Raw genomic sequence first — 22,387 nt, forward strand, 5'->3', positions numbered from 1 at the left:
TTTGCTATCTGTTTGTTTCTTTCTGAAAAACTGCTTGTGGTGAGGTCTCTTATTTTTCTTTGATACTCTCGAGTTTAATATAGTCATTGGCACACAGAAGACACCTAGTATGTATTGAACTGATAGACATGAGCACTGAAATTCTTAGACCCATGAAATCTATCTTTTTATAATATGAAATAACAATTGATGAAACCTCTTGAGAAACAAGGCAGAAAACAAACAAACAAAAAAAAACAAAAACAAAAACAAAAACCCAGCAGCACATCTAAAAGAGAGCTACATGAACTCAGTGGCATGGCTAATATTGCTGAGCAAGATTTTCTGAAGTTCTGTCCCATATTAGAAGAGAGGGGGAATCTGAATTCAGAAAAGATTCTTGAGAAATTCTCATTGTGGAAAAGCAGCTTGTTTGCTTTGAAAAGCAATTGAACAGATGATCCAAGTAATGATAAGAAATAAGAATCAAGGGAAATGAAAGGGAAGAAAGATAGCAGAGACTCTTGGGGCAGAAGGGAACTTTAATGAGGAGAGGAGCAGTCAAAAAAGAACAATGAACAGACTTTGAGTTGGATGACTTTTGATTCCTATTTTGTTCAAGTAGAAGCTAGTTCAGGTAGAATAATTCATACTGAAATGTACTCCTCACTTGTAGGGGCATAAATTATTTAAAGTTTTCCTGAGAATTATTCAGTATCATGCTCCAAGTCTTTAGAGCCTGCACTCTAGAGACAATCACAAATTTTTTTTATGGTCTCTTATAAAAGTTCAATAGGGAGAGTTGACAGCTTCAGAGTTAGAGTTGACAGGTTCAGAGTACTTAGAAAATAAATTTTTCCTTGTAATAATATATTTAAATAGGGAAAAGCTTTCCACTTGGAGCCTACAAAAATATGTGCAGAGAAATTTCTTGAATACTAAGAAGAAAAATCCAACTTGTTTTGTATTTTCTTTTGCACAAAATCTGTGGGCTTTGTAGCAGCTTTGTTATACAGAGATATCATTAGGGCCCACATCAGGTATGAGCACCAGGAAAAATCTCACATTTCTAAGGTTTTTAAAAAGTGCTCTCAGCTTCCTCTGTAACAGCTGTGAGAGTATCTTCATTATGACGATTCTGAAAAAAAAATTGACCTCTTATAAGTCATATCATGCTTCCTAAGATCATATATGCAACAAATACTTAATTTTTAAAACCATAAGCAATAGTGATGTTTATAGAATAAAATGTTAGTGTCATGTGTCCTCTTTGTGTCCCAACTCTACTTCAATCCACTCTCTTAATTCCTACTAGATACTTGTAACCTTTTTTTTAAAGTAGGCTCCCCACATAGGGTAGAGCCCAACATGGGGCTTGAACTCATGACCCTGAAGTCAAGACTCGAGCTGAAATCAAATCAACAGTTAGATGCTTAACCAACTGAACCACCCAGGTGTTCCAGACACTTGTGACTTTTGGCATACTTCCAAACTTTAACAACAACTAAAAATTCTTCTTGAACATGAAAGGATGCTGGAACCCCAAAAGTTATTTTGTCATAGTATTTCCCAATTACTACCCAGTTTTTCCTTCCAAAAATAACTTGTCATTTAGACCCTTAGGTAATTAATCTTTTCTTTTCTTTCCAGTTTTCCTAGCTTGCATACTTCTGTAAACATTCTAGTTCGGCTTTAGTTTTGCCTGGTTTCAAACTTCATATGAATGGAATCATAAAGTATGCATTCTTTGAGTCTGACTTTATATACTTAACATTATATATGTGATAATCTTCCATGTTGTTAAGTATAGGTATAGTTCATTTTAATTGCTATGTAGAATGTTATTAGAGTAATATACTTCAATATATTCACCACTCACACATTCACATTGTTTCCACTTTGAGACTATTATGAATAATATTGGTATTTTTCTGGAAGTGTATCATAGTACATATGGACACACATTTCTGTTGGGTATAAACTAAGAAATAAAATTATTCATTAGGTATGCATATCTTAACTTTACATAATAATGCTCCAAAATTTTTCAAAGTTGTAATAATTTACACTTCAAGCAGGAGAGATTTCTTCTATTAATCAGCACCATCATCACTTAGAATCGTATTTTGAAAGTTAATCATTGTTAGGAAATGAATATCTCAGTGTAGTTTTAATGGTATTATTGAAATGACTGGATTTATGTCTGATATCTTGCTATTTGTTTTCTATAGGCCTTTGTCTTTTATATTTCTCCTTTGCCTATTAATACTTTCTGTATATTATCTTACTTCTTTGTTGATCCTTATTGTACTTTTTGAGTGTTCTTACTAGTCGAGTAATTAGAATGTGCATCTTAATTTATCACAAACTGCTTCAGTTATTTGCTACTTTAATTCCAATAAAGGAATTTTTTTTATTGCTGCCCTGTATAGAACTAGAGAGAAGACACCTAGAAAGTAAGTTTCAGTGCTTTTTGTAGGACACAGATACACACTTTACAAAATACTTTGCCAAAAAGAAAACTTATACCTCAGTATGAATACATAACAAGGAGTTTATCCCAGACCAGTTTAATTCTTGAGTGGGCTAATGGCCTGTGGCCCTCAGTGCAAGCCTTCAGTCTGTTCTAATGCATAGCCAGGCTTCAGAAGCACTGGTGGAAAATAAAGGAACCTGACCTTGGTCTCAGCCCTTAAGGGTTATTTTCTAAAGGCATGTTTTTGCCTTTCCTGAGTCTGTCATCTTTCCTTAGTTCTAGTCCTTTTGACTCTAGTTCATGACTCCTTTTAGTGTGAGTGAAGGGATGAACCAAGATACCTGGAGACTTTGTTCTCATGTAGCTCTATTCCTCCCATCTTCCTTTGTGCTATTATTGTCATATATATTATACCTGCATGTTATAAACTCAGCAATATAGGTTATAATTTATTTTATAATCTTATCTCTTAAAATTTCAGAAGAAAAACGAGACTATATATCTATAGAATAGAGGTTGGTAAACTCTGGAATACGGACCCAGTCCAGCGCACTACCTATTTTGGAAAGTTTTGTTGGAAGGAAACCATATTCATTCATTTATACATTGTCTATGGCTGCTTTCATACTACAAGGTAGAGCTGAGTAGTTGTAACAGATTGACTTAGGTTGATAATAACGTGACTTTAAAGTAAGGAGGTTATTTTGGATTATCTCGTTGGGCCCAATGCAATTTATATGTAACTGTCTTTTCATTCAGTTAAGGGAAGCACAAAAGGTATATTTATTTAGTTTTTTTAATATAGTCATCTGCAGTAATTACCTTTACCGATGCTCTTTATTTCTTCATGTGTTTTTGAGTTCCATCTGATATCACTTCCCTTCAGACTAAAGAGCTTCCTTTAGTGTTTCTTGTAAGGCGGGTCTCCTAGCCACATACTCTCTCTTTGCTCCTCTGTGTCTTTATTTCACCTGCATGTTTGAATGATTAGTTAAAGGTGCAGAATTGGTGCTTGACTGCTTTCCTTGAACACTTTGATGTGCCATCACATTGCCTTCAGGCCCCTGTTGTTTCTGATGAGAAGTCAGCTGTTAAACTTACTGTTGTTCTATTGTACAGAAAATCATTTTTCTCTTGTTGCTTTTAAGATTTTCTTTTTTTAGTTCAGTTTTGTTCTCAGGTGCCTAGGAGTGAATCTCTTTGTGATTATTCTAATTGAAGGCTACTGAGCTTCTTACATGTGTAGAATAATATTTTTCATCAAATTTAGGAAAATTTTTGACATTATTTCTTCAAGTATTTTTCCTGTTCCCTCATTTTCTGGGATTCTCATTATTCATATGTTGGTATACTGGATGGTGTCCCAAAGATCTCTGAGGCTCTATTAATTTTTCTTCTTTTTATTTCCTGTTCTTCAGATTGGATGATCTATATCATTCTATGATGTTTGCTGATTTTTGTCTTTATTTATTTATTTATTTATTTATTTATTTATTTATTTATTTTTGTTTTTGTTTTTGTCTTTTAGCACAAATCTTTTTTTCATTCCCTCTGGTGAGTTCTTTATTTCAGGAACTGTATTTCTAAACTACAGAATTTCCATTTGATTCTTTCTAATAATTAGTATCTCTTTTATTTATATTATTATTTATTAAAAAGTAATAGTTTTATTGAAATATAACATATACAAAGAACTGAACATATTTAATGGATGCAATTAGACAAATTTAGACTATGCAAACTCATAATATCACAAGGTAATAGATATTCATACTCTTATTTGATGAGTCATTGTTATCATTTTTAATGTTAATATTAACTAGTATGTTAATTTTTAAAGATTTTATTTATTTATTTATTTATTTATTTATTTATTTTTAGATTTTATTTATTTATTCATGGTAGACCGAGAGTAAGACAGAAACATAGGCAGAGGGAGAAGCAGGCTTCCCACGGGGTGCCTGATGTGGGACTCGATCTCAGGACCCCAGGATCACGATCTGAGCCAAAGGCAGATGCTCAACCACTGAGCCACCCAGGCATCCCAAATACGTTAATTTTTTAATATTTTTTTCTTTACTTCTTTAAAGTCTTTCTTTCTGAAAGCCAACATTTGTCATTCTCTTCCCCCCAAAACTGTAGCTACTGGCTGCTCTTTTTTTAAGTGTATATGTTACCATTTCCTGTTCTTTGCATGTCATATTTTTGTTGTTGAAAAATGGATATTTTAGACAATATATTGTAGTGACTCTGGTATCTGATTCCCTTATCTTCCCCCAGAGTGCTTGTTATTGCTCCCTTTTGTGACTTGCCTATACTAATTTTGTGGAGTCTGTCTCCCTGCAGTGTGTGGTCTCTGACATGTCTACTTACTTTTTTCATTTATTTAAATTCACATTTTTATTTTTAAGACTGGTTTAAGGGGAATCCCTGGGTGGCTCAGTGGTTTAGTGCCTGCCTTTGGCCCAGGGCATGATCCTGGAGTCCCGGGATCAAGTCCCACATCAAGCTTCCTGAATGGAGCCTGCTTCTCCCTCTGCCTGTGTCTCTGCCTCTCTCTCTCTCTCTCTCTCTCTGTGTGTGTGTGTGTGTCTTTCATGAATACATAAATAAAATCTTTTAAAAAAAGACTGGTTTAATGGGGTTCTTCTCTGGTCAGCATAAGTAGTCAGGCAATGACTGGTTAGAGGTTGTTAAGGGCAGCACTGTGTCCCCCTAAAGTTCAATATGTTAAAGTCCCAACTCCCAGTGCCTCAGAATGTGAGATCGAGTCTTTAAAGCAGTAATGAAGTCATAATAAAGTCATTACAGTGGGTTTTAATCCAATGACTGATGTCCTTATAAGATGAGGAGACATACAGAGGGAAGACCCTGTGAAGATGTAGGGAGAAGACAACCATCTAAAGCCCAAGGAGATGAACACCTAGACACCTATGCTTTGCAGCATTTCACTAGGGAAAAGAATGTAATGTAATTCATGAAAACTGAGGGACTAAACACATATGAAGAATGAGAGCTATAAATATGTACAATTGATATTTGCATTATGGACTTTCACCATCTTCAGCATTTGGCAAAACACTTTAAAGAGGGAGGAACTGGAAATTTGCAAAACTGTAAAAAGACATTGCCTGTTATTTGAGGAACATGGCTTACAAAATTCTCTTGGTTGCTCCAAGGTCCCATATTCCTTTTAGAGAAGCAATTTTAACTCAAATACCAGGGCTTTGATCATTTAAATAATCTAATCTAACCCCTCTATTCACCTAATATCACATGCCAAACACATAAGGTGTTTTCCTTATTATGTAGCCCACTAAGAGCTACAGCAAGAAACTGGAAAAAAAAACTGTAATACAAATTTCTTGGTGGCTTTTTTGGTAGGGAAGGGTAAATACAGCTCATTACTCTGAATGACCAGAAATTTGGAATTTTTTGTCTTTGGAGATTTTTTTTCCGTGGATTTCTTTCTGTACCTTGCTTAATTATATCTGTAAAGGCTATTTTACACAAATATAAGGGCCAACTGTTAGAAAATTATGCATGCCAAAAGAAGTAATATCCTTCCCACTATAGGTCACATAAGCTTCTCAGTTCTTCTAGGGGAGGGAACAATTTTTTACTACATGCTACATTGACCCCACCCTCACTTGCCCCAACAACATATAATTTGTTTCTTCATTCTCATTCATTTCTTCTTTCATATATTTAATTTAAAAATTTGAATCTCTCCAACTATATGAAGTAGTTTGCCCATTATTTGAGATGAGATACATGATTAATTCATCAGTTCATTTATTCAGCACATATTTTGTGTGCTCACTCTTGTACAGGGCACATGAGATAAAATGATCCATGAAAGAGATATGTTCTGTATTGACATGGAACTTGTCCTATAGAGAGAGTCACTAGTGTTAAATTCTACTCTTCCTTTAGAAAATAAATAAATAAATACATAAAAATAAAACCCATGGAGAGAGGCCTCAGAACCCTACCAACACCTTGATCTTGGAATTCCAGCTTCCAGAATTGTGAGAAAATAAATTCTTGTTAAGTCACATAGTCTGTGGTAGTTAGAGTAGCCCTAGGAAAGTAATATACACTTTGAGCCAGTAAGACTTCTATACTCCAAAATGGAACCTGGGGTGGAGGCTAGGAGGAATTGGAGCAGTCTCAAAATAGAATATCACAGACACCCACCCACTATTCTTACTGAGGTTTAGTAAATTTTTTTAAGTAAAAAAATGTTTGTTGTATGCTTTGGTAAATTCCCAGAATCTTTAAAAGGTTGTTTATTGACAGTCTGTCCAGTTTTATCATTTCTTTTTAGGGAGCTTTGCTATATCCTCACTCAGCCATTCTGGAAGCCCCACTCATTCCCTATTCTTAGAAAACTCTTTTTCCCATGTTACTTCTACACTTCAGTTAGTCCCTGTAGGGAGGTCTTTTCTTATTAACCTATGTAAAAATAATCTTTGCTTTATCTCCTTTTCATATTACTCCATAACACTTTTCACTTCCTTAAATTATTTTATATCTATGTATAGATATAGATATATACTCATAAATATATATGTATTGCATGTATATATATATATACACACAAACACATATGCATATATATTTGTTGTTTTTCTCCTCCACCAAAATGCAAGCTTCCTGATGGTAGGGATGTTGCATTGTTAATCATTGTGTCCTTAGTGCCTATTACAATGCCTAGTAAGTAGTAGGCCCTCTGTATATATTTGTGAAAGAATGAATGAGTGTAGATATCTAATTTTTTGTTTTGTTTTGTTTTGAGAGAGAAAGAGAGAGCACACAAGAGCAGCGTTGGCAGGGGTAGAAGGGTAGAGAGAGAGAGAGAGAATCTTAAGCAGGTTCCACACCCAGTGGGAAGCCCTATGCAGGTCTCAATCTCGTGACTCTGATATCATGACCTGACTGGAAGTCAAGAGTTGGATGCTTACCAACTGAGCTATCCAGGCACCTTGATATCTAGTTTTTTTTTAAGCTTGTGATAAAATAATCATTCTCATAAACTTTGATAACATCCTCAAATGCTATAATAATCCACAGCACTATAAAAGTACTATAAAAGTATAAAAAATAAAATGTCATTATACTTCTAGGAATCAACTACCTACAGAAATACTAGTCTTATATGCAAAGATCATTGTTTTTAATTTTTTAAAAACTGGAAAAAAGCTATATATGCAGCAAGAAAAAATGTGAAAATAAATACTAATGAAAAGTATGATGCTACTAAAAGGCATTTTATAATGAAAAGATGTTTATGATAGATGAGAAAAATACATGTGACAAACATTATGAATATGAATTACATGATTAGTAAACAAGAAAACTGTGTGTGTGTCTGTGTCTGTATGTATTTTTTGTTTAGATTTGGGTGTGTGTGTATGATGAGGACTACAGTAAGAGGACTTTTTACTCTATAATTTTACTTTATAGTTTAATGTATAACTTAATAAATAATGAAAAATTTTAAAGAAAATATTGTGACATATCCCATTTTCATGAGTTCTAACATATTGTATCATCTCCTTATAGAATGTATGTGCTAGAAATCAGCATCTCTTGATTTGCCAGAGAGTAGATAAATACTTACCAAATCAATACAGCCAAAGATTGAGTATGTTAATGCAATAGAAAATTCCAAGGGGTAAGATATCAGTAAAACCCGTGAAACTTCTCTTCCAAGTTTCTGAAACCAGAAAATAGGGAGAGGTCTTGCATTACTATATTTAATAAGTGCAAATATGTTCACAGAAGGACCTCCTACTATAAGAGTCAAGGAAAATAGGAAAAATAAATAAGCTGCTTTCACCATTCGACTTTCCTAAGTCATTTCTACTTCTTTGTCTTCCACTCTACTTTTCCTAGCCTTAATTCCCACAGTTCATTATCTTCAGCTTCCACTGGTGGTCTTCATCACTCAGCACTCTTGTCTCACTTCTTAAAACTATTCATTCTCATTATTCTTTTCATCACAGAGTCTCTATCTAAGCTCTTCAATTAATAATATTAGACTCTTCTGTCTCCAGTAATAACTACTAAAGACACTTTATCAATCAATTTTCATGTATTAAAACAACTGTTACTAATTACAGACCTTCTTAAATTTGTATGTATGGTGATAAAAATCACACATAGAAATTGCTGTAGCAGGATGTGGAAGGATGAATAAATCCTCAAATAATATCTCACTTGGAAGTATACAGTGATTATAATTTTGCTGGGATAATAAAGCAGATCCCTTCTGTTGAGATCAGAAAGATATTTTCAACTATATATCAGGATGAATGATATTGGTCCTAATCTTGAAAATAAATGTAGTTATTGTGCTGGCTATAGAAAGAATGATTCAGACCTGGGAAGAATAACATTACAATTGCCTCTCCTTCAAGTCTTTCTCTTCTTCCTTCTCCATTTTTTTTGGATTTATTTACTATATTTTATACAAGAAACTATTAGATGCTAGGGATTAGATGGCAAATATGAAATGACAAAAAAAATCCCTACTTTCTCAAGGTTTATATATACTGAAGTAGAAAAGACAGAAAATAATGTAAGGTGACATATAATAAGGTTAAATATATCAGAATGGATAAAAACTTGCCCAGGAATTTTAGGGAACATGAAGTTGGACTGAGCCATTCATATCAAAGAAGGCTTCATAAAGAGGTAAGACATTGGAAACAAGAATAGGACTGAGAAAAATGAAGGAGGGAAGCAACATTCTAGGCAGCTTTAAATTTTTCATTTACTAGTTTTGTTGTAATGTATCTTATTCCAGAAAAAATGTAATAGCATACATTCAAAGTGTGACAAAATAATTAAGGAATGGAAACATAAAATAGAAACAATAATAAAACTAAAATACATATTACATGACCTATGGTTTGATAATGTGAGCAAAAAATTGAATGCAAGAATGAACATGTTTTAAGAAAATGATAAAGCGAGTTTAACTCAGTTACAGGGAGTGTATGATATTAACAAGAGGATAAAGAAAAGACTATGGAGGATTTAAAATAACAAGTTTCCTTATCAGAATTCTGATTTAATTTTGTTGGCAGAAACACAATTGTAGCACTTTAGCTGGGAAGTACTGGTGGCCTCTTAGTTGCTAAGATTATAAAAAGTCCTTTTCCCGACCCTTTTTTTTGTATGTGTGTTATTCTCAAATTCTGTCCCTGAAAATAGCAAGATATCTGCCAGAAAAGTTCAAACAAGCAAACAACAGCAAGAATGACTGAGTTCTTGACAGGTGATTTAGGCATTTGAGTCCAGCCTAAGTTAATAAGTGCCCTTTTCTTGCTTTAGTCAATTTGGGTTGTATTTCTTGTCACTTACAACCAAGGAAGCCCTAATTATTAAAAGTTAAGGTAAATAATGAACAATATGTGGTAATTGGGAAGATAGAGAAAAGAAGGGTAAAAGATTACATCAAGGTTTTGAACTTCAGAGGTTGAATAAGGGAGTCTTGCAGCACAGTACTTTTCAGGAGGCAAGTATTTTCCATTTAATATCTGTTTAATTTGAGATAGTGACAAGAGAAGCATATCCAAGTGAAACATCAAGCTGGCTATTAGAATAACATGCCTGGAGTCTGAGAGACAAAGTAGTTTAACTAATAGGTATATGTTAGCACTTTCTCCATTGGCATAAAGAAGCTGAGAAGCAGGGAAGTCAAGAAACTGTCCACAGAGTCACACACAGTGAGTACTGAAGACAGTGTTTGAGTAAAATCAGTCTGTCTGGATTTATCCTATCAACCATTTTGCTATATGAGAAGTGTGTTTCAGAGACATGCACTTTTTGGGATAGCTGAACCTACCTGGAAACACCAGTAACTTGATGAGTTTATGGGTTTAAGGAATCAGCTTGCATTCAGAAAAGCTGGCCTATAGTAAATCTTGTAAAATGTTGGCTGCCTTAGTGAATGTAGGAATAGGATTCTATAATGCCTCTAGGAGAAGACTGTGGGTTAGAGATGTGGGTCTAATATATAAATTCATTCATGTCATTAATCACAGCAAACAAAACTGAAACTTGTGCATTTAGGAGACTGTGAAATTGATCATTACTACTGAGTTCAGGTCAGATAAATACAGTCTACAATACTCTTTGCAAAAGATGGGTCCTGGATATTATGCTGTATTATCTTAAACTGATGATTATAAACTTCTGAATAAGAGTGGGCAGCTGAGTAATTTGAAAGAATCCTTCACTTAATAACCTAATTCTTCCTCCTTATCTCTGCCAAAATTAGAAATGAAGATGCCCAGATTGAATTTCCAGGGAAAATGGAGAATTTGTTTAAAATGTATAGGAAAAATCTAATGCGTACTTATTTAAATCAATCCATCACTCATTACACACAATCCATTTTGGGGTACTATTGCATCTTCTCTCATCCTTTCATTGTCCTCTAGGTTTCTGTTCTTCATGTTTGGATTCCTTCCACTGATGGTTCCTTTATCATATAGTGCTGGTGTAGAGAGGGAAATGTTGAGGTGGGGGGAGCAGGAAATTGATGTCTCATCTACAATGAGTCTTCTCATTAGAATTACTTTTGAATTAAAATTTTCAAGTTGTTATTTTTTGTTTTGTTATTCAGCAATAAAGAGGAGCTCTACTCTGATATGTTCTCATTTGAAACAGAAGAATTTTACAAGTATTGCTAAAGTCTTTTGGTGCACTAATATTCTGTAATTCTGAATTTAAAGCCAATACAATCGAAATAAATCAGTTGTGATATCAGTAAAAATATTCACATTTACTGGAGAATGTTACTATCTTAAGAAATACAGTTGGATGCCTGGGTGAAGAAATACAGTTGGATGCCTGGGTGGCGCAGTGGTTGAGCATCTGCCTTTGGCTCAGGTCATGATCCTGGGGTCCTGCGATGGAGTCCCACATTGGGCTCCCCACAGGGAGCCTGCTTCTCCTTCTGCCTGTGTCTCTGCCTCTCTCTGTGTGTTTCTTATGAATAAATAAAATCTTAAAAAAAGAAATAGTTATTTCTCTGGTACAAAGTATGTGATTGGATAGTCAATTAAATGGAAGCAAGACACATTCATGCACATTTAGCACGAGGACATAAAGCAAAATTCATGTGAGACAAAAAAAAAAATAGGCTGTGTATGGGGGTGCCTGGGTGACTAAGTCAGCTGAGTGTCTGACTCTTGATTTTGGCTCAGGTCATGATCTCAGGGTCTCAGGATGGAGCCCCACAAAGGGATCCGTGCTCAGTTGGGTGTCTACTGGAGGATTCTTGCTCTCTCTCCCTTCTCTCTGCCTCCCCTCCACCTGTGCTCTAAAATAAATAAATACATCTTTAAAAAAACATGCTCAGTATGAAGAGCTCTGGGTTAAACCAGAAATTACCAGGTAGTCTATAATGCCAATTATATGAATCAGTAGCAGAATTATTTTGCTGATTTGGGGAATGGTTTTAAGGTCAGGACTATACTTTTCTTTCATTAAGAGAATCATCAGTGACCCCATGCCTAATGCATATATACTTATCAAGGAAGCCTTCATATTATTTACTTGTTTTAATTGGGCATGTCAGGAATTTAAACATTCTATTAATATTTACTAAAAAATCATGTTAGAATTACTTTTGAATTAAAATTTTCAATCAAGAGCTTACTACTTAAAGAAAATAATATTATGGAGGCCAGTAACAGCCTTATTTTACCTCTACAGTCTTTAAAGCCTCAGAAGAGAATTAAGATGTTTGAAATTAAGATGTTCCTAAAGAACTGGTCACTTACCGCTTGTCCATAATTCCTATATGACACGGAATTAAAAGAAGACAATTCAATTGTTGTTAGAACTGATGCAATAATTGCAATAATTATGCAGAAGATGTTAGTGGTCAAAGCACATGTAATCTGAAAAGAAGATATATGGTAAGCTTGTTGTATTCAGAATAAACACTTTGTTTAAACAGTTGGTATTGCTGAAAAAAATCATTTAGTCAAAGCTCTGATCTACTTTCTGAAGCTTTAGAGGTGCTGATATGCTTGCCATTAGAATAAAATACTTTCCTGGCTTATGTGAAACCCAGTTAATCTGGAGGGAACAGTGAACTATCACACCAATAGGCATCAGCCTTCCATTTGGGCTAAAAAATGTTGTAATTTATAATCTTCTGAGTTATTTGGAAGAAATATTAAGTACAGGATTTGAACAAAAGTAGTTCCACAGTAAAATGAAAAAGAAACAAAAAAGATGGAAAATGACTGCTCATAGAGATAAGCCAAATTAAAAAAAAAAAAGAAATAAGCCAAATGAGATTCATTGATTTTTAATCCAGGATTTTCATTCTCTAGGGAAATCCATCGATATCTTTGAATATAAGTTTTTATCTGTACAATTGTGAGATCATACTCATTGATTTTGTAGCTCTAAGAGTCTAAGATTTTTTTTTTCCTTCTCAATATCTTATCTATCCCATAGATGGATCTTCTGGAAAGATCTTCTACTGTATTACAAGATACAATCCTGTTCCCAAACTAGTTAGGAAAGTGAAGTTTTACAGTAATATTATGTCTATATATAAAGGCATTATTAATTTTTTTCTACTAGTAAAGTTCATACAATGTTAAAGGTATATTACCAACCACCCCAAAAAAACCCTATATTTAAATTTAGAAACTTTACATAATGATTCTAACCATTATAGATTACAATCTACATTAAATTATGTGCTCCTAGCTTTTGTTTAATTCTTTATAAGTAGGGTAGGGTCTTTCATTGTTTAATCACTAAAACCTACTTAGCTGTATTAAAAGGGATTTCTAGGATACCCTAAGCATCTCCACTTACCATTCCTTGAGTTGGATGCCTTGTTGCTCTTATTATGGAGACTCCTGCAATGATAAACTGGATATAAAAACATATTTAATTTATAAATACTCATTGATAGTGCTCATCAACTTAAAATGTATTTTTAACAACTCCCTCTTTTAGGTAAATTATTTTTAGAATATCAAGAGTAACAAAATATAAAGAAGTTTCAGTAGAAGGGGTCAGAACAAGTAATGAAATGAAAGCTCACAGCAGGGTCATTTAATCACAGAAACATAGGGGACAGTGGGCAGAATTCAGGTTGTGGTATATGCCAAAGACGACTTAAAGGGTCCTGAATCAAGGGCCAAGTTTGCTTATATTTGTGCAAGCTTTCTGAACTCACCTGATTAGCATTCCAAATGCTATCCTTCCTAATAAAATGAAGCCACTGATTACAATTACTGTATATATATCCAGATACGAAAAAAGTGGCTCATGAGTCTACCCCAAATTGTGTTTGTACAAAATATATCTCTTGAGACTGTGGCCATTATTAATGTAATAATAATTCATGTTTTTGCCCTTTTTAAAAAAAAAAAAGAATTTCCATTATTTCATACTAGGTTACATTGTCTATTTCCCAGAAGTGTAAAGCTATGCCATATTGTTTGAAGGTGAGTTGCATAATTTCCTTGAAATACTCCCTTTGTCTTATCTGTTCCAGTGTTTTGTTTTTTTTTTTAACAAAAATCTAAGTCAAAGGATAATCTGTGGAAAAACAGCATTCAGGCTATACCATTTATAGGAAGACTAAACCTTAAAGCTACTAACTCCTCCAGGATAACTTAAACTTACACACTAAGCACTTCATTTTGTAACAAAAGCTTAGATTTCTAAGGAATTAGACAATGAAAGGAAGAATATAAAGTTGAACTTTAAACCGGAGTGCTCTGTAGCTAGAGTATCAAACCATGAGCTTCACAAAATGTCTTTCAAAAGTTTATGACAGTTTTGCATTGGATTAAATTTAATTGAAATTTTAGATACTTTATTCCAGAAGCTATTTTTATAATGTACAATTAAACACTGACAGACATTAATCATTTATCTGATTGTCTGAAAATTCAATATTTTTTTCTAAAGCAATTCTTTGACATTTCTGAGCCAATGTATAGAGGCAGGGGATCTCCTAGACACTACTGCTTTCTCTATAGCACTCTCAAATGGTGGCCATTTTCTTTCTTTCTTTTTTTTTTTTTATTGGAGTTCAATTTGCCAACATATAGCATAACACCCAGTGCTCATCCCACCAAGTGCTCCCCTCAGTGCCCATCACCCAGTCACCTCAACCCCCCGCCCTTATAACATTGGTTCTACATGTTGGGTAAGTGGTCTCCTCATCCACTGATGACTTGGTCACTCTACTCATGGTGATTTGAATTCTTGTCTCATTCTCTCTGTAATACTTCTTAAACCTTGGTAATTTATGTATATATGTGTGATCCTTCTAATACCTTGGGCTTGTGGTTCTTTGAATGTCTCTTCTCTAGTCCTCTGATTTCATCCTAGCTCAGTCACTCACAACCATATTCATTTTTTTTTGTGCTTGTTTCTGCCAGTAAGTAGAACACCTTTCAAATCTCAAGTATCCCACTTTGACCACTAGCTTCTATATTTCCACATCACATCTTATAGTATCATAACTCTAACAATCCTTTGACCTCATCTGGATCTATAATCGAGGCCCTTACCTCCCTGTTATATTCCTTCCTTTACCAGCTTAAATTCCACGGCCAACTATTACACTCGCTTATGTACACTTTCAACTCCTTTGCACTATTCTTGTTGGATCATAGATGCATGGTTAAACCCAAATTCTGATTAAATGCAGTTCTCCTTCTCACTGAATGCCTGAACCAATGCAGCCAAACAGGACCAGAGAAAGACACACAATCATCTTGGCACATCTCACTACACACATCATGTTCCTAAAGCTTAAGTGAGCTCTTAATGCTTACTGAAAGTCAAACTACTTTTGCACAATGCATATACTCTCTCACTTTTTCTAGATGACTATTTCATGTCCTCTCATCAAAAATCCAATCCATTATCCCATTCTCATTTTTAGCTCATGATCTGGCTTCCTAATTTGCTGAGATATTTGAAGCCATTGGAAGAAAAGTTCCATAAGCTCCCAACATCCCATCTACCTGCCTATCAAAATTTGTCCTTTCTCTTTGTTCCTCTACCTTTCCATCCTATTACCCATCTTGGCACTATTTACATTAAAGATGGATAATTCTTTCTTATGAGGGCTATCCTATATGTTGTGGGATATTTAGCCATATCCTTGGCTTCTGCCTACTAGATGCTCATCCCAGCTGTGAAAACCAAGAATGTCTCCAGACATCACCAAATATTCTCTAAGGGGCAAAACCACCTCTAGTTGAGAACCACTGCTAGAGATAAACTGTCCATGAACCAAAGTATTTATGTGTTCAGATTCATCATCTCTTGCCTACATGAGTCTAATAATCCCTCCCTCCATCCATTTATTTCATATCGATTTTCCCTCTTCTGGTTTGGTCCCCTCAGTAAAAGACATGATACTTCCATCTTACTGAAACAAATAAGCAAACTTTCTCTTGACTGAAATTTCCTTCAGCTACTACCCCATTTCTCAAGGCCACATTACACCAGCATCCTTAAAGGAGTTGTATTTGCTGTGTCTAGTTCTTCTCTTCCTATTATTTCTTAAACCAACTAGTCAGGTTTTGCCTCACCATTCCTTGTCCAGTTTATTGCTGGCTCCCACACTGTTAACTCCAATGGTCAGTTCTCAGCCCTATTTGGCAAAATAACAGAATTTAATATAGTTTATCTTTCCCTATTTGTTCACTTAGTTTTGAGGTTGCCATGCTCCTCAAATTTTTCTACTACCTTATGGCTGTCTAGAAACCATAGAAGAAAGCAGGTAATGTCAAATTTAGATAATATTTGAGTATAGGCTTATTGTGTGAAGAAGGTAAGGACCCTAAATATGAAAATTAATCATGCTAATGGATATTAGGTTATGATTGTCTTTAACATATCTAAAGACACTCCAACCTATGGTTGTAATTGTGTATTCCCTTCTGTATCCACATTTCTTGGCAAAATGTGAGGTTTTGCCTTGTAAATTAAAGGTGCTCAAAAAAACATTTGTTGAAAAAAGGAATTTGATATTGAATTAAGTCTACCAACATGGGATTTACTTACATAATTAGCCTGAAATCTCTGTTTAAAAACTGTTCCCTATCTTCCACTAGTGGCAAGAATAGGATTTACTGAATGATTAAATCATATAAACATATTTTACTCACAATAATGCCCCATAGAGAACATCCTGTTTTGTAAGTTATAGGTTCATACGTCCCAAAGACTCCTCTAATTTGTCCCATATACAAAATCAATAAGAAATACCACATGAAAACATGAAATATGCCAATCATAATCTGGACAGCCTGTGAGAAGAGAAGGTATTAGCACTGAAACTATGTGATTTATAACATAATAAATAAATTAACTATAAGAAACATGCAGTACTTTTATGAAAGATAAAAGTAAAATAGCAATGCACTTATCATGTATTTTCTGGACTGGTTAGCCCCAAAAGAAAGCCCTAACTAGGAAGTACTGAGGTTTACCAAATAGGAATCAGCCATACTTGGAGCATCAGACTGCTCAATAATAATTCTGGTCAATTCTCCCATAAATAGTTGATGATCTGACTCTACAATTGGCTATCCTCCACACCTATTAAGTAATGGCATGAGAGGAGAATACCGAAGGTATTTGGGGGAAAATACAGCTACTAATATATTTGGATGCAGGAAGTCATGCATCCAATATATTCTTGTAAATTAGTAATTTATGAAGGTTGAATCACTTTTTGCATCTTTTAAAGACTTATCTTTGCTTTCAAGGCATATTTGGTATCTATCTTTTTCACAAGTATGCTGCAGTAAGGTACAGTCCAACATAGAGATGCAGAGTACCTAGTGTAGATTTACTTGTACAAGGTTTTCCTATTGGATAGGGGATGGGTTGGTGGAGGGGAAAATTATTACTCAATTTTAATTTGTAAGATATTACAATCCAAGCAAATATGTGCCAGTAAATTTATTTCTCAATTTATAAATGAACATGTATTTCATATACTGAATCACATTTTTAATTACTCTTTAAAAATTTCTGAGGTTGGGGCATCTCCTGGCTCAATCGGTAGAGCATGACGCTTGATCTCAGGGTTATGAGTTTAAGCACTATGTTGGGTGTGGAGCCTACTTAACAAAAATAAAAAATAAAAAAAAATTCAGAGGATATATTATTTTCACTTTAATATAAACTTTATTTTAATTAATTTTTAACATATTTTATTTATTTATTCATGAGAGACAGAGAGACAGAGGCAGACATAGGTAGAGGGAAAAGCAGGCTCCCCCAAGGGAGCCTGATGTAGGACTAGATCCCAGGATCCTGGGATCACAACCTGAGCCAAAGGCAGACGCTCAACCACCCAGGAGCCCCTTAATATAAACTTTAATAGTAAGCTATTTAATGATTTAACTTTAATAGTCTCAGCTCTTTGTAAAGCAAGTAATCTAAAAATACATAAATGCAATTGGCTAATATTAAAGATATATTTTAGAGAATTCTCTTTTATAGAAAGATCACTTTTTGTTAACAATCTTATGCATTTTTATAGTTTTAGAATTTAAGATTTCCTCTGCATCTAATTTGGAAGAAAGGCATTATTTTCAGAGATACTTTGGATTTGATTGGGAGAAAATCCTTTACTAGATTGCAAAATCCTTAAGAGCCTGGACTTTAGCTGTCTCACTGTTGTCACCAGTCTCCAAAAGCGGGTCCCAGCATACCTCTTGCATAAGCACATTAGTATGGAGAATATTAATTCCACATGACTTTCCCAACTCTTAAATGAGTGAGCTTGAAAGATAGTGTCTCCTTTTATAATTGGCGGTTATCCTATATAATACTAGGAAATATTTAAGTAGCCAAAGCTTGAAAAGAACTCTATAAGAAAGCAAGGCTGCTAGTGTGTGGAGAACAAGCTGGGTTTTTTCACTTAAAAATGGTTTTTGACTTAGATCCAATGAATGGGACTTTAGGAGGTCATAGGCCTCTCCCACACACACACCAAAAATATAAGCGCAAATGATTACGATACATACATGAAGCTGGGGAGGAGATTCCGCACTTTCTTCCTATGTCCAAAAGGGTCTGTGACTCCAAAAAGATTATAAACTTCTGCTGAAGTCAGGCGGGAGACTTAGACAATTAATCTACACAGTGGCTAAGTTCAAAGGAAAAGTTCTTTCTCCTTTAGATGTGAAAAAGCATGATCTTCATAATTCCTTGGTGTTTATTAAGAGCTAGCTCAGCTGTTTACAATTGAAGAGACAAACTAATAATCATCCTATTGCATAGACATCAATACAGTAATTGAAAGAGATCAGCAATAGATCCCTTTCCTGGTTTAAGAAAAAAACACTTTCTTTTATTCTTTTTTGGGATTTACTATCCTATGTATGTTGGTTTAGTCACTATGCTTATATATAAGCATATATTTATGAAGAGACATGAGTGATCAGTCAAAATTTGTAGAAGACAATCAATATTTAAAAAAATATTTTTGGGTGAAGGGGAGTGGGAGATACAGGAAGATTGCAGATATGGAATGAATAAGGCACAGGAATAAAAGGCACAGCACAAGGAATATAGTTAGTAATACTGTTAAGCATTATATGGTGACAGATGGTAGCTATGCTTGTGATAAGCTTAACATAATGTAGAGAGATGTCAAATTATTACGTTGAACACCTGAAACTGATGTAACATTGTGTGTCAACTGTACTTAAATTTTTTTTTAAATCCATTTTGAGGGATCCCTGGGTGGCTCAGTGGTTTAGCGCCTGCCTTCAGCCCAGGGCGTTATCCTGGAGTCCTGGGATAAAGTCCCACATCAGGCTCCCTGCAGGGACCCTGCTTCTCCCTCTGCCTATGTCTCTGCCTCTACCTCTGTGTGTCTCTCATGAGTAAATAAATAAAATCTTTAAAAATAATAATAAAATAAAATCCATTTTGACCCTTTTGACTTAAGCAAATAAGCCCCTCTCCAGATTCAAGAATAATCCTTAGTAAATTGAAGTAGTGCATAGTCCTGAATTTAGTCAAAGTGAAGTTTTACTTACCCCTAAAACAAGACTATCTGCTGGAGAGATTTTTGAACACATACATGGAGCCATACTACCAGCATTTCTTCTAGATGATTATGCTTCTAATCTTTGGTGATATCTTTATTAACTTCTACAAAACAATACAAAACATATATATACACTTTGCTCAAAAGAAGATACTTAAGTTTGATTCTTTCCTTGTTTTACAACCACCTCCCCAAACTATGAAGCAATTGCTCTCTCCTTTCTGTGCCTAACTTCATAAAGGCATCAGCTTGCATCTTCCTGTTCTGAATAACGGCCTCCATAAGTGAAAAGCCTCTCTCTACAACTAAAATATAAAGGCATATTACAATCATTTTTTCTAAGTAGTAAACAGTGGCTCTGGATGATAAAATATGAAGAATGCTTAGGGAACAGTGTTAGAGAATTTTCAGCAAAGCTTTTAACAAATTATTTGCAATTCATAATCAGTTCAATGCAATTCATTATGACATGTTTGCGTTTCAAAACCAAGTTCTTGTACTTAAATTGATCATGGGTTTATGATATTTTTTTCTGATACATACTTGCTATCTAGTTCTTCTTTCTATATGAAAGAACTTTTTCTGCCACCAGACAACTTACCAAAGTTGCTTCCGCAATCCTAAAGGCTTCTCCTAGGAGTTCTTTTGTTGTTGTTTCTTCCCCCATCCCCCATTATTCCTGCATTTCTCCCTGGTGTTTAGGAAACCTTGCTGATAACTATATCCTTTGTAGATCTGACATTACATTGTTCTACATCTTCTAATATGCCATACTTAGGTCAATAACACGAATCATGCCACTTAGCCAGGTGATTATCTAATGGATGATCTTAAACCCTGAGCCTTGGTCCTTTCAAAAGGAGGGTTTGAGTCAATGACCTCTCACTCCCTTACCCTTAAAATCTCATGATTTGATTATTTTAATGAGTCTTCAGTTTCTAAGATTGACTTTCCGAATATCCCTTAATTCTATAAAGTACAGAGACAGAAAAAAGCTAGGTAAGAATTACAAGACCTACTGGCTGTAGAGAAAATACTATGTTAATAATTTAAGTATAAATAATAAGTCTCATATATTAAACACCACCTTTGAGAAATATCAAAGAAAGGGTACAGTTGCCTAAAGGCAATCAAGGCAATCATTCTGTCATGCTTAAATGAAAGACACAGAATTAAAGAATTAATATATTAAGTAACAGGAAGTCATGTCTAGATTGCTGTCGTCACTTTCGAGATAAAAGGAAAATAAGAAAACGTAATTACTCCTGAGATGGAGACCAGCATTGGGTTCCTTGCTCAGCAGAGAGGCTGCTTTTCCCTCTCCCTCTGTCCATCTCCCCACCTGTGCTCATGCTCACTCTCTCACTCTCTATCTCAAATAAATAAAATCTTTAAAAAAAAAAGATAGTCCTTTTATGTATGTATAAAAATTCTTTTCACAGTTGATAGTGGAAGCATCATGAGTGACTTGGGCAGAATATGTAGCAACATTATAGTTTCCATCAAGCCCCCTCCCAAATCTCCCCAGGTGAAGTATTCACTAAAATACAAGAAAGAAACAGACTGTGTGTTTAAAATTCTTTAGCTTAGTTGATGGAAGGAAGAAACTACGCAATATATTTCTGAAATATAAAATACAAGAAACTACAATATATTTCTTTGGCTTAATTGATGGAAGGAAGAAAAAAGAAATGTATTACTAAAATATAGGAAATATAAGAAATCACAATATATTTCTGGAACAAATAATGGTTAAATTTTTTTACAAAAGCATTCTATTCTATGACCAGTTAAGTATTTCATTTTTGTAAAAAAAAAAAAAAAAAACTCTAAATAAAAAACAAAACTTACTAATTTGTTTTTATTTTCTGGAGAGCCCATCCCTAAACCAAAAAGCATGTTCCAAAGAACAAGCAGAACAAGCCTCCAGCCCTATCCCCAACCCTATCCTCATCCCATACACTCGCTTTATGACACACAACTTTTCCAACAGTCGACAGAGAGCACATGTCTGGAAACCACTTCTCCATTTTTAGCAGATACGACTCCTCCTGTCCTCAGAATACAGCCCAAACCCTTCGGCAGGTTGGATAAAGCCCCTGAGGAGCTGCTCCCTGCGCACCTTCGGGCCTCACCCGGGCCCTCCCTGGGTTTGGCCCCTCAGGCCTCCGCAGCAGCCTGCTTTGGAAAGCGTCCGCGGCCCCTCTCCTTCTCCCCTACGCGGCATCGGTGTCGTCTAACGCTGGACGCTCGGGACCGGCTCCCAAGGCAGCGGGAGCTCCCGGAGCTCCCGGAATTCACTTCTGCCCACTCAGGGCCGGCCCTGGGCTGTGACTGAGGGACTCCGGCTGGACGAGGCCACACGGGCCGGGGCGCGGACACGGCTGAGGCCCGGCGTCTGCACCAGCGCAGACCGGGCAGGAGAGCGAGGGTGGGCGGCACCGCACTCGGTCTCCGCGCCGCTTTTCGCCTTTTAACACTTAAGAAATACTGTAAGCGAAGCGACATCATTACCCTTCATTTTATGCGGTCAAGGTCCTAGGGATTGAGTTTCGCCCTCTCAGGCCCAGGCCCGGGCCCGGGCCCAGGGAGGACCCCCGCGGGGGCTGGTCTCCCCGCCCAGGAGCACCCCTGCAGCGCCGGTCTGGGTCTTCCCGCCAGTGCCCAGGCCCAGAGCGAGAGGCGGATCTCAGCGGGCGGCGCCCCTAGAGCCAGGTCCCCCCGCAAGCATCGCTGAAACAGCAAGGAGCCCGGGACCCGGCGGCCCTCAGGCTCCTCAGGCTCCTCAGGCTCCTCAGGCCGCGCGGGCCTCCAACGGCAGCAGCCCCGGCGCTGCCCTCGTG

The 22,387-nt window shown here is 35.7% G+C and overlaps 1 protein-coding gene across 4 annotated transcripts; it reads right to left on the minus strand.

Moving 5' to 3' along the window:
• Positions 1-501: 501 nt before the first annotated feature.
• Positions 502-22,364, minus strand: MS4A13 (membrane spanning 4-domains A13). 4 transcript variants are annotated; one of them, XM_025445902.3, is made up of 7 exons: positions 22,059-22,360; positions 19,534-19,648; positions 16,642-16,782; positions 13,316-13,372; positions 12,259-12,378; positions 8,082-8,177; positions 502-1,117 (listed from the first exon to the last, which is right to left on the minus strand). In XM_025445902.3, the coding sequence occupies exons 2-7, from the start codon at positions 19,585-19,587 to the stop codon at positions 1,058-1,060; spliced, it is 528 nt and encodes a 175-aa protein (XP_025301687.1). In that variant the 5' UTR covers positions 19,588-19,648; positions 22,059-22,360; the 3' UTR covers positions 502-1,057. The 4 variants fall into 4 exon arrangements, with proteins under 4 accessions (XP_025301687.1, XP_025301688.1, XP_025301690.1 ...); XM_025445903.3 differs by lacking the exon at positions 22,059-22,360 and adding an exon at positions 21,667-21,900; XM_025445904.3 differs by lacking the exon at positions 502-1,117 and adding an exon at positions 3,283-3,426 and having other exon boundaries at positions 22,059-22,362.
• Between the last annotated feature and the right edge of the window lie 23 nt (positions 22,365-22,387).

The sequence above is a fragment of the Canis lupus genome, chromosome 18 (genome assembly GCF_003254725.2).
Source record: "Canis lupus dingo isolate Sandy chromosome 18, ASM325472v2, whole genome shotgun sequence".
NCBI classification, from domain to species: Eukaryota; Metazoa; Chordata; class Mammalia; order Carnivora; family Canidae; genus Canis; species Canis lupus.

What these genes read in the sequence shown, in the direction of transcription:
- MS4A13 (XM_025445902.3), bottom strand. Translation starts at nt 19,587, where the DNA reads ATGGCTCCATGTATGTGTTCAAAAATCTCTCCAGCAGATAGTCTTGTT. An exon ending in CAGATAGTCTTGTTTTAGGG is followed by an intron (nt 16,783 to 19,533) that starts GTAAGTAAAACT and finishes CTCTTCTCACAG; the next exon opens with GCTGTCCAGATTATGATTGG. An exon ending in GTTCTCTATGGGGCATTATT is followed by an intron (nt 13,373 to 16,641) that starts GTGAGTAAAATA and finishes TTTTATATCCAG; the next exon opens with TTTATCATTGCAGGAGTCTC.